General features: G+C 39.1%; 1 protein-coding gene across 11 annotated transcripts in view; it reads right to left on the bottom strand.

Moving 5' to 3' along the window:
• rptor (regulatory associated protein of MTOR, complex 1) overlaps nucleotides 1–12,643 on the bottom strand; it is a 109,587-nt gene extending 96,944 nt beyond the window's left edge. For 9 of the 11 annotated variants that reach the window (XM_053228083.1, XM_053228096.1, XM_053228101.1 and 6 more), the window contains exons 1-4: nucleotides 12,183–12,642; nucleotides 11,168–11,342; nucleotides 1,913–2,015; nucleotides 298–380 (exon numbers count right to left, since the gene is read on the bottom strand). In XM_053228083.1, coding sequence (XP_053084058.1) covers nucleotides 298–380; nucleotides 1,913–2,015; nucleotides 11,168–11,335 — 354 coding nt within the window. In that variant the 5' untranslated portion in view covers nucleotides 11,336–11,342; nucleotides 12,183–12,642. Of the gene's footprint in view, nucleotides 1–297; nucleotides 381–1,912; nucleotides 2,016–11,167; nucleotides 11,343–12,092 lie in introns of all 11 variants that reach the window. The other 2 variants (XM_053228085.1, XM_053228111.1) reach the window with 2 other exon arrangements.
• Nucleotides 12,644–12,957: the final 314 nt, after the last annotated feature.

Below are 12,957 nucleotides of genomic sequence, written 5' to 3'. Positions count from 1 at the left end.
TTGTTATGAAGGATTATTATTCAGTGTATATATAAATGTAATTCTTTTATAAGTTAATTTCTTTTTTTTATATTGTATACATATTTATACTTGTATACTTATACTTTATTTTTATTTATTTATTTATTTGATTCATTGCCCCCCCCCCCCCCCCCCAAAAAAAAAAGGTTTAATATTATTTAAATTCAATATGTTTAATTTTGACACATACAAACATTATTTTAATTAATTTAATGACATTTTAAATTTAATTATTTTAATTTAATTATTTTAGATATTAAACCCAGCAGGACTCACCCTGGGTTGCCAGTTCTCGTACTGTTTCTGCAGGTTCGCCCCGATCGTCTCTAAAGCCTTCTGTGGACTCATTGAGAGAGGATCTGGACATGACACAAACAAAAATATACACATTATACAGTATAATTCACCAGCATCAATCACACTACAAATAATTATGCGCTGAAACGACGAGTTTAACGGCCAGCTGACGTCACCTGGGCGAGACGTGAGACGATCATTAACACGTCGTTACGTCTCGCAGTAATAAGACTACAAACAAATCAAACTCGGCTCCTGAATAAACAATCAAATCTGAGCTCGATAAATTACACTCTATTAGCACATAAGTGCCTAAAGGAAATAAAGAAATTCCACACGATCCGAGTTTCAGTGCCTTTCAGACCAAATAATAAAAATAATAAAAATAACAATAATAATAATAATAAAAAACTGCTCGTGGTTAACAAATTCATAATTTCTTAAAAGAAAAACTAATTCATGGAAGCGAGCGTGTAGAGCCGTTTTAATTCCATCACACAGTTAATGAGCGTCTGGATGGATATTAATATTGATCACGCCATCGGTTTATTACATTTCTGGAATGATTAGGTTGTAAAAATTGTTTTAAACAAAAATGGAATTAAAATTGCTAATGAAATTATCCTGAAATAAATGAAACAAAACTGAATTAAGTCTGTTTGCAGTTTAATCTGTGTTAGGAGTCAATACTTTCAGACTCCTGTTCCAAACACGGGCATGATGGATAGATGGATGGATGGATGGATAGATAGATAAATAGATGGATGGATGGGCAGATGGGGAGTAAAAAGATAAAGGGAAAGACAGATTCAGGGGTTCATAAATAGATTAACGGATTGAGGAATGGAAGGATGCACAGATTTACATTAAGATTGGATAAGGATGGAGGGATGGATGGATGGATGGATGGATGTGTGGATGGATGGATGTATGGGTGGATGGATGGATGGATGGATGGATGGAGGGATGTGTGGATGTGTGAATGGACATTTGGGAAGAATGACGGATGAACAGAATAAGGGACAAATAGATGTTATATTAATGGATGTGTGGATGGATGTCTGGGTTTGAAGGACAGGGCGATTAATAGATTAAGGGATGGATAGAGTGAGGGATGGATAAATGGACAGCATGATGGAAAGATGAAAGTACTGATGGATGAGTGGATGGATGGGGAAGGATGGAGATATGAAAGATGGAGGAATACATGGATGGATAGATGTATGAATAGACAGATGGGTGACTAGAACAACAGATGGTTTATAAGACGGATCTCAAATAATGGACGGATGGATGGATGAACAGAGGAATGAACAGATGGATGGACAGATAGAGCAGATAAAGAAAATGAATAATAAAAGGAGTGATGAACAGAGGGGCGGACTGATATATTGATGGAGTGATAGACTGTAAAATCAATGTACAGACCACCAGGCAATCTGAACAATCGGTGAGACTCAACAGTCGATGGATGGAAGGATGGAAGGATGGAAGTGAGGAAGAAACGATCAGTGAGGGCTTTAGGGCTTTCAGCAATGAAATGGCTGATGGATGGATAGACTTTTGGATGGATGAAAGGATGAAAGGATGTTACCTATCCAGCACTCCAGTCTGGCGCAGGGCGACGTCTTCACCACGTCAGGAGGGTCGACTCCAACGTTCAGGCAGAGAACGAGTGCGACGCTCACCGTCTTCATCTACAGAGAGAGAGAGAGAGAGAGAGAGAGAGAGAGAGATATGGACAGATAGAGAGATATGAGGGAGAGAAAGAGAGAGAGACACAGTTAACTTGTGATGATAGATAGATAGATAGATAGATAAATAAATAAATAAATACTCCAATTAGACATCATTTTAAATAAAATATATTTAATAAAATTTAATTAAAAGTGAAACAAAAGTACATCGAAAGACACACAACATACACTGTGTTACTCATTTCTAGAAAATAATTAAAAATTAAATTAAATAGATGAGAAAAAAGGACAACCATGAGCTTTAGCTAATAAAACAATCCAATAAAAATAAAACAATAAAGTCGTACAAAATCATGAGCTTTAACTCACTATAAAATTCTAAAATAAAAAGAAACAGCAAAAATAATAATGAGCTTTAAATCGTTCTAAAAATCTAAAATAAATAAGCAATAAAAAAGAAAAAAGTAAAACAATAACAGATAACTGAGTAAAAAAACAACAACAAAACAGTACAAGAATGATCATTAACTAGTCAATAACTAGTAATGTTCATTATTATTAACACACACACACACACACACACACACAAGACAGAGTTTTAAAATGGAGTGCTCAGCAGTTTGATTGACAGCTGCTGTTGCCACGGCGGCATTGCTCCAGAAAACAAAGATGGACGACCTCGATGTAACTGCTAAACCTGCAAAAGAAAAACTTTCAACAAAGCAAACACACAAACACACACACACACACACACACACACACACACACACACACACGGCGGTGGCTGCTCTGACAGTAGCAGCACATCACTAAGCATTTTAAAGCCATTATGGTCCATTTGGCTCGTCGTCACGTCGCTGCGTGTTTTAGGTTTATAGTCGCTTTACGAGCGCTCAGGAGCGGAGAAGAGGCTCGTTTATCTGAACAGCGCTCTCAGCACTGTATCACTCTCTCTCTCTCTCTCTCACACACACACACACACACACACACACACACACACACACTGCGGTGCAGATGTGCCCTCAACACCCAACACACATCGCGCTGTAACAATAACAACATAAATCTATCTTTACATTTCTAGATAAAATGAATCGATTATAAATAACTTCCAGTGAAGAAACTGATGCATGTTTCAGCCAATCAGAGCCAAGAAATTAAGACACGCCCCTCTTTGTCCTGCCCCATCTCGTCCTTCGTCAATTTTTCTATTTCTGATGTTTTTTTTTGTTTTCTTTCTTACTTCATCCATGCTTTAGTTCCTTTCTTCTTTATTTAGCATTTTTTTCAATTCTATTTTTCCTTATTTAGTTCTAACTTCCTTCTTTCTGTAGCTCTTTTTCGTGGTCTTGATTTACTTTTTACTAATTTTCATTCTTCCCTTTTTATCACTTTCTTTACTTCGTTCTTTAGTTCTTTCATTCTATATTTCTTCCTTTCTTTCTTTAATTTGTTCTACCTTTCTGTAATTCTTACTTCTTTCTTTCTTTGTTCCATCTTTCTTTAGTCATTTAGCTCTTTCTTTCGTTAATTCTTCCTTTACTTCTTTCTTTCTGGTCATTGAGAAACAGCTGCATATTGGAAGAGTTAATGATGTTTTGGACCGTATACCTGAGACACCTCTGGAATTTTTGAAAGTCGGTGTCTGGAGTTTACAGTCCAGCGTCCGTCAGTAGATCAGAGGAGACTAAAACATGACGTGTGTAAAGGAGCTAAAAACAACCACTACGAAGGCGTTAAACAGCACGTTTGAATCTCTGGTTCGGAAGATCATGCGGGACTGAGATGAAGAGAAATATGGAAACATCTGGGAGGATATACAGATGTTTATATACACATCACTAAATAATAAACAAACGGAAAGTTAAAATCAGTCCAGTTCAGAATCTGTTCCTGTAATGAGCACGCATCTGCACCATCACGAAGATCAGTAACGACGCTAATGACATCACGTCACGAACCAACATCCGCAATTAATATCTCATTAAAATGTCATTAAAGTGGCGTGACTCTGTGTGAGGTGAGAGAGCGACGGGTTCTATCCTTCAAACATGACACCTGAAATGATCTGCAGAAAAATGCTTATTAACGGATATGTTGTACATCAGCATGATGAATGAGCTAATAACTCATAAATCACTTACGCAAAAAAAAAATTAAAAACAGTAAAAATAACCGAGTGTCAGAGAAAGAGATAACGGAGTGAGAGAAAAAAATCATTTCAATATTTAAAATACAAATACACATTAGGGCCCTTCTCTACAAAACACCACTCTTTACATCTTTCTTCCTCTTTTCTTCTTCTTTCTTAACGCTTCTCACACTTTTATATCTTTCTACTGTTTGTTTGTTGTCTTTTTCCTTTTCTACCTCTCTTCCTCTTTCTTTCTCTTACTCCTTCTCTCTCCCTCTCCCACTGTTTCTTTCTTTCCCCATTTACATTCCTCCTTTTTCCACCTTTTATTACTATTTCCACTGGTTCTTTCTTTCTCTCCTACATTTTTGCTGGTCTCCACCCTCCTCCTTTCTCTTCCTCCCTTCATTCTCTTTTTTCTTTCTCTCTCTTTCTCTTTCCCTTCCTACCCCGTTCTTTCTCTCTTTCTTTTCTTTCTCCTATCTTTATTTCCCTTTCTTCCCTTTTTGTGTTATACACAAGTCATTTTTCGTCTCATTGAAAACTTTTCAGTATCAATTCTTTCTTTTATTTCATTCTCACTCTCTGTTTCTGAAGAACAGATACAGAGTTTAAGAGATAAACATAATAGACGTGTATAAGAAACCTCTTCCTTCCTTTCATTCATTTCCTTTCTCTTTCTCTCTCTTGCGGTTTCAGATCAGAGCTCTTTGATTATTCTGTTTATTCTGCATGTAAAAAATTAAAGCTATTAACACACACACACACACACACACACACACACACTGAGACATTGATCCTCTATAATACCCTACATTAAGATTCAGCTCACAGCACACACACACCGATACAAATGTCACTCTAATGAGGAACACACACACAACGTGGCCTGGCCGTAAAAATTCTGCACGTAAACGCAGAGCTCATTTCTGAGGCTATTCATTTCAGGTTTCATTTTATTATTAATATTTTTAAAAGAGAAGTGCCTTGAGGGGATCTCCAGTGAATAAAACCGTCATTTTACACTGCCATAAAACTGCCAGAATGGTCATTATGTTACAGAGCAGTTAATATCTTACAGAAACTTTATTATCTTACATAACTGTCATTATGTTAGAGCAGTCATTATCTTTCAGAGCAGTCATAATGTTACAGAGCCGTCACTGTATTACAGAAACATCATTATGTTACAAAGCGGTCATTATGTTACAGAAATGTCATTATGTTACAGAGCGGTCATTACGTTACAGTGCAGTCTTTACGTTAAAGAGCAGTCTTTACGTTAAAGAGCAGTCATTATGTTACAGAGCCGTCATTATGTTACAAAACGTCATTATGTTACAGAGCGGTCATTACGTTACAGTGCAGTCTTTACGTTAAAGAGCAGTCATTACGTTAAAGAGCAGTCATTACGTTAAAGAGCAGTCATTATGTTACAGAGCCGTCATTATGTTACAAAACGTCATTATGTTACAGAGCGGTCATTACGTTACAGTGCAGTCATTACGTTACAGAGCGGTCATTACGTTACAGAAACGTCATTATGTTACAGAGCAGTCATTATGTTACAAAACGTCATTATGTTCCAGAGCGGTCATTATGTTACAGAGCGGTCATTGTGTTACAGAGCCATCATTATGTTACAGAAACATCATTATGTTACAGAGCGGTCATTGTGTTACAGAGCAGTCATTATGTTGAAGAGCAGTCATTATGTTACAGAGCAGTCATTATGTTACAGAGCGGTCATTGTGTTACAGAGTGGTCATTATGTTACAGAAACATCATTACGTTACAGAGTGGTCATTATGCTACAGAAACGTCATTATGTTACAGAGCGGTCATTACGTTGAAGAGCGGTCATTATGTTACAGAGCAGTCATTATGTTACAGAGCGGTCATTGTGTTACAGAGCAGTCATTATGTTACAGAAACATCATTATGTTATAGAGCGGTCATTGTGTTACAGAGCCGTCATTATGTTGAAGAGCAGTCATTATGTTACATAGCAGCCATTATGTTACAGAAACATTATTATGTTACAGAGCAGTCATTGTGTTACAGAAACATCATTATGTTACACAGCAGCCATTATGTTACAGAGCAGTCATTATGTTACAAAATGTCATTATGTTACAGAGACGTCATTATGTTACAAAACCGTCATTATGCTACAGAGTGGTCATTATGTTGCAGGGCGATCATCATGTTACAGAGCAGTCATTATGTTACAGAGCGGTCACTATGTTACAGAAACGTCATTATGTTACAGAGCGGTCATTATGCTACAGAGCAGTCATTATGCTACAGAGCGGTCATTATGCTACAGAGCGGTCATTATGCTACAGAGCGGTCATTATGCTACAGAAACGTCATTACGTTGAAGAGCGGTCATTATGTTACAGAGCAGTCATTATGTTACAGAGCGGTCATTGTGTTACAGAGCCGTCATTATGTTACAGAGCGGTCATTGTGTTACAGAGCCGTCATTATGTTACATAGCGGCCATTATGTTACAGAAACATCATTATGCTACAGAAACGTCATTATGTTACAGAGCCGTCATTGTGTTACAGAGCGGTCATTATGTTACAGAAACATCATTACGTTGAAGAGCGGTCATTATGTTACAGAGTGTACGATAAACAAGTCCTTGTGAACAAGCTGTTACTATAGCAACCATAATGGAGAGAATATATAGAGTTTGATTATTCAATAAACTGTACAGCGGAAAATTGCATGTTCGATGATCACTGATTATTCCATTTGTTCTGCATGTTATAAATTAAAGCTGTTAACACACATCTTCTATAAAGTCTCTCTCTCTCACACACACACACACACACACACACACACACAAATCCTCTATAAAGCCACTGACACACAAACACACAACTTTATTTGCATGTATAGTGTAACGCTATAGTTCTTACGGGGGTGTGTGGAGTATACGAAGAAGGTTTATTATTTTAAAATTTTATTCTAGCAGTGAAAATTAATTATATTAATAATATCTCAGAATAAAAACAATCAAACATCTAACACAAAACAAATACAGTAATTTAGGTGAAAGAAAGAAAGAAAGATAGAAAGAAAGAAAGGAGAGGACAGCTATAAAACAACTTTATGAAAGAAACAGAAGGAAAGAAAAAATTAATGAAATGATGGAAAGAGAGAAAGGAAGAAAGGAAGGAAGTATTAGGAATAAGTAAATAAAAAATAAATGGAAAGAGAAAAAGGAAGAAAGAAGAAAAGAGTAAAGAAAGGAAAATGTGAGAGTGAAGGTATAAACCAAGTGAATGAAAGAACCAGAATGAAGGGGAAAAAAACAGAAAAAAAGGATGGAAAGAGAAAAAGAAAGACATTGAAAGTGATAATGAAAGAAATAACAAGCCTGAGTCCATATATGGAAATGTGGGTGTGTCTTTGATGCATCGCTGAAACTGAATTAAGCCAGTTAACTTAAAAACAGCCGATGAAGCCCGCAGGTTATTATATTAATATTTACTTTTTATGTGAATTGAAAATATAGCGATCAAAGCTGAGTCGTGATAAAGGCTAGGTGGTAGCATTGTAACCATGGCAACAGGCAGTAAACTTACTGATGACTAACATCGTGATTAGTGAATGTATGAGGATTATGTTTTTATATACAGTGTGCAATGGTGTTATTGATACAGCAATAACGGCGTGCTTGTGATTTATTGTTCAGCTCTCACACCTCACTGCTGCGGAGTGTGTGTTGTAGCTGTAAATGATGATGAGCATCATGGGAAATCAAGGCAACGGTGTTATTCCTCTTCATCCTGCGCATCACCGGTGCTGATTGTGTTCCCGAAGCTCAGTAAGTGATTGATGAGCGTCAGTAAGTGATGTTGAATACGACGCTTTTCCACTGTGAGATTAAAACGTCTTAATGCAGCTGGACGAGTGAACGCATCACGCCTGGGGTGCACTTATTTACGCACACAAGAAGTGTAGCTTTATCTTAAGCTGTAATTCTGAATGATGGATTTTTATTTTATATATTTTCATCTTTCATATTTTTAAACATTGCATCATATCAGCATGTTATCATGCAGCTACTGTATTGTGTCACGTTGTTGTGTAGCTGCTGTGTCACGTGATGTCACTTTATTGTGTCATGTCATTGTGTCGTGTTATTGTGTCATGTTGTCGCTGTATCGTGTCATGTTGTATGTGTAGCAGCTGTATTGTGTCATGTCGTTGCTGTATCGTGTAATGTTTTTGTCGTGTAGTTGCTGTATCGTGTCATGTAGCTGTACCATGTCATGTTGTATGTATAGCTGTGTCACGTTGTCGCTGTATCGCGTCATGTTGTCGCTGTACTGTGTCATGTTGTCGCTGTATCGTGTCATGTTGTCGCTGTATCGTGTCATGTTGTCGCTGTATCGTGTCATGTTGTCGCTGTTGCTGTGTCATGTTGTCGCTGTATCGTGTCATGTTGTCGCTGTACTGTGTCATGCTGTCGCTGTACTGTGTCATGTTGTCGCTGTATCGTGTCATGTTGTCGCTGTTGCTGTGTCATGTTGTCGCTGTATCGTGTCATGTTGTCGCTGTGTCATGTTGTCGCTGTATCGTGTCATGTTGTCGCTGTAATGTGTCATGTTGTCGCTGTACTGTGTCATGTTGTCGCTGTATCGTGTCATGTTGTCGCTGTGTCATGTTGTCGCTGTATCGTGTCATGTTGTCGCTGTACTGTGTCATGTTGTCGCTGTAATGTGTCATGTTGTCGCTGTATCGTGTCATGTTGTCGCTGTATCGTGTCATGTTGTCGCTGTACTGTGTCATGTTGTCGCTGTAATGTGTCCTGTTGTCGCTGTACTGTGTCATGTTGTCGCTGTAATGTGTCCTGTTGTCGCTGTACTGTGTCATGTTGTCGCTGTATCGTGTCATGTAGTTGCTGTATCGTGTCATGTAGTCGCTGTATCGTGTCATGTAGCTGTACCATGTCATGTTGTATGTGTAGCTGCTGTATCGTGTCACGTCGTCGATGCATTGTGTCATGTTTTCTCTGTATCGTGTCACGTGTGTGTAGCAGCTGTATCGTGTCATGTCGTCGCTGTATCGTGTCATGTTGTATGTGTAGCTGCTGTATTGTGTCATGTCGTTGACACAATGACAAGATGACAGTGCTGTATCGTGTCATGTTGTCACTGTATTGTGTCATGTCGTTGCTGTATCATGTCATGTCGTCGCTGTATCGTGTCATGTTGTTGTGTAGCTGCTCTATCGTGTCATGTTGTCGCTGTATCGTGTCATGTTGTCACTGTATTGTTTCATGTTGTCACTGTATCGTTTCGTGTTGTCACTGTATTGTTTCGTGTTGTGTTGTGTAGCTGCAGTGTGAACTCGGGTTTGAGGCTCAGTTTTCCTCAGTGAATAAGCAGAGCTGTAATTCACTCTGAGTGAACATCACTGAAACGACCTGAAAAATCCATCTGGCAGGAAGAAGTTTGACGCGAGCCTCAGAAAAGCCGAGGCGGCGTTAATAACCTTCCCCATCTGCAGGAGAAATCTTTAAATTCCTCATCGAGGAAGAGAAACACAAACGGAAATGCAAAATGAATTTCCACAAATCGTCACTGCGCTGGACGAGGTTATGAAACTTCAGCGGCTGAAGCCCGAGGCGGAAAAAAACACACACTGGGTGATATTGTGACTTTACACTCGTCCCCTTATTTACAGGAAGTCACTCAGGGCGTGAATATTTCATAAAAAAAGAAACGTAGAGCAAGATGCATCATAAACACACACACACACACACACACACACACATACACACAAGCTCGCTCGTTCACAGAGATGAATTTTTAATAAACACAACACCTCGTATCTCTCCACACACACGTTTACTTACACACTCAAAACCAAACACACAGATTTTACATCATCCCTTCTTTCTTTCCTCTTTCCCCTTGTATTCTTCACTGTCCTATCTTTTTCTCTTTCTTTCCCTCTATCTTTCTTTCATTTTCATCCCTTTTTGTTTACCTCTATTCTCCTTTTAACTTCATTCCTCAATTTTTTCTTTTTGCTTATTCCTTTCTTTTCTCCATCCATCCTTCGTTTCACTCTTCAATCTTCTTCTTTATTCTTTTTTCCCTAATTCCCTCATCCCAATTTTTCCCTTTCTTTCTTCTCCTTAATTTTTCACATACTACTGTTCTCTATTCCTGTCTTTCTCTACCATTTGTTCTTTCTTTCTTACTTTCTTTCTGTCTCTGTCCTTTTCTACTCCTTTTCATTCTGTCTTTTTCTTTTTGTTCATTTTCTTTTCTTTCTCTCATTCTGTCTTTCCTCATCTCTCCATTTCCTTTCTTTCTTCTGTTCATTTTATTTTCCTTATTTCTCACTATCTTTCTTACTCCATCCATTTCTTTTTTCTTTCTTTCCTTCTTATACTTCCTTCTTCATTTTTTCTCTGTTCTTCTCTTGCCATCTTCCTTCCTTCCATTATGTCTTCACTTATTACTTTTTTCTTTCTCCTACATTCATGTCTTTCATTCCCCCTTCCCTCTTTTCTTCCACTTCATTGGTTATGAATGTTTCTAGTCACAGTACAAATCACTCACACGCTGTCCTGTAGCTCCGCCCACTGAGCTGATCTTCTAAACACCACGATCAAACACCAAAACATTAAAATTAACGAATAAAACAACGAAACATCGTCAGGAGTCAATTCAGAAACAGTGGCATTGTTGGAGATTTTTAATTCATAACATCACTTCTGTCTGTTTTCCATGTCCATAAGCACACACACACACACCCACCCACTCACCCCCTCACACACACACACACACACACACCCACACCCACTCACCCCCTCACACACACACACACACACACACACACCCACCCACTCACCCACAACCCCTCACACACCCACACACACCCACTCACCCCCTCACACACACACACACACCCACCCACCCACCCCCTCACACACACACACCCCCTCACACACACACACACACACACATACCCACACACTCACCCTGTCCTTCATCCTCCAGCTCTGTGCGAGCGCTTTCGAGCCCTCGATCTTCTCCAGGTGCCGTTTCTTCATGAAGGCGAGAGGAAGATTCCAGTCGCTCATGTCGGCCTCGTCTTCCTCAGAGAGAGCCACGGCGGGCGAGTGAAGCAGCTCCACGTCCATTTTCATTAGGCTTCTAAAAACACACACACACACACACAGAGTAGTCAGAGACAGAATTAAACGCACAATTAAGCATCTTTGACTTGATACGTTATATAAACTTCAGGCAGATGTTTACTCTGTTCCTATATTTACGACAGCTGCAGGACAGAGGTGTGTTTACGCTTCGTTGCGGTTTCTCAGTAACGCGACAAGCTGCAGGTTTTTTCCGTCTTATTAACTTCAAAAGAGAGTAAAAACAGAGACTGGTGATGGAACGACTCCTGCATATAACGTAAGTCAGAACTTGTTCCACGGACGTTCCACAGCATTAAATGTAACTATAAACGGATAAAATATAACGTCTCAATCTTTAATTTAAAAAAATGCAGTGGTTGGCAGACGGCTGTGGAGGTATCAGAGGAATAAAACACTCGGGGAGGTTCTCTTACAGGAACTTCAGCTGTGTGTTTTATTTCACTTCTCTTCAACTCTATTCTTTTCTGAGTGTCTGGAGAAAATTGTTTTGATATGCAAATGATCATGACGATGCAATGCACATGCAAATAGCCCCTGACGTCATCAGGCGAGGTTTTGTTTTTTTTTTGAGGTGCATTAGCTACTTTCCCCTGAAAAGTGTTGGCAAGTCTGGTTTAACTGGTTCTGATTTCCTGATACTGTTCCAGTTTTGTGCGCGCACACACACACACACACACACACACACACACACAGAGAGAGCTTTAAGCTTGCAAAATACACGCATGCACACATTATTGACACTAACATGCAGTTAACACACTCGGGCCGCGTCCCAGATCGCACAGCATGCCAGCTCAGCTCAGCTCAGCTCAGCTCGTGTGTAATGTGCTCAGACCTTGCAAACGACACGGCAGCGTCCACAATCTCGAGCACGAGCCGCGAGAAAAATCCAATGATAGTCGTCTGGTGTGTTTATTTCTACTGTACTTTATGTTTGGAAGGGAAACGTGAGGACGATTCTTCATTAGGGGGAACGGATCGGACGCAGGCCCACCACCACCATGATCATCATCATCACCACCACCATCATCTTCCTCTTCATCATCATTTTCACTTTCATTCACGCTGACTCTCGAGGACTCAGCGCTCGAGCGCGAATAAACGCGTGTGCGCGCGCCTGCGCGTCGTCTTTCTCTTTCTTCTTCTCTGAGTGGAAAAAGTGCAGCGAAATCGAGTTTTCACTTTTGCTTCTTTTTTTTTTTTTTCGTTTTTTTTCCTTCGCCGACACGAATTGTTGCTCAGCACTCGCGCAAGGGCGCCGCCATCTTGTCGCACGCCCAGAATGCACCACAGGAGTACGCGATGACGTCAGCACGCCCGGCGTCATCACCTGGCGTCTGTAGTGTGTAGTCAAAGTCACACAGCTAGCTTAAAAACAACAACAACAACAACAACAAAAACACAATAAATACAAATGACACGCACATAAATATTACATACAAAATATAATAAATATAAATACTGTTAATTCTTTATGTCTAATTTATGTGTAAACATTTTGGTCCACAAAATATCGTTCAAAATTTGTGATTAAAAATGTAACCAGTTAGCATAAGTTTAGGAAATATTTTAAATGTGTGATACGTTTAATCTTTATTATTGAATACTAT

This window comes from Pangasianodon hypophthalmus, chromosome 2, assembly GCF_027358585.1.
Source record: "Pangasianodon hypophthalmus isolate fPanHyp1 chromosome 2, fPanHyp1.pri, whole genome shotgun sequence".
NCBI classification, from domain to species: domain Eukaryota; kingdom Metazoa; phylum Chordata; class Actinopteri; order Siluriformes; family Pangasiidae; genus Pangasianodon; species Pangasianodon hypophthalmus.
This window is presented reverse-complemented; position numbering and strand designations above follow the sequence as displayed.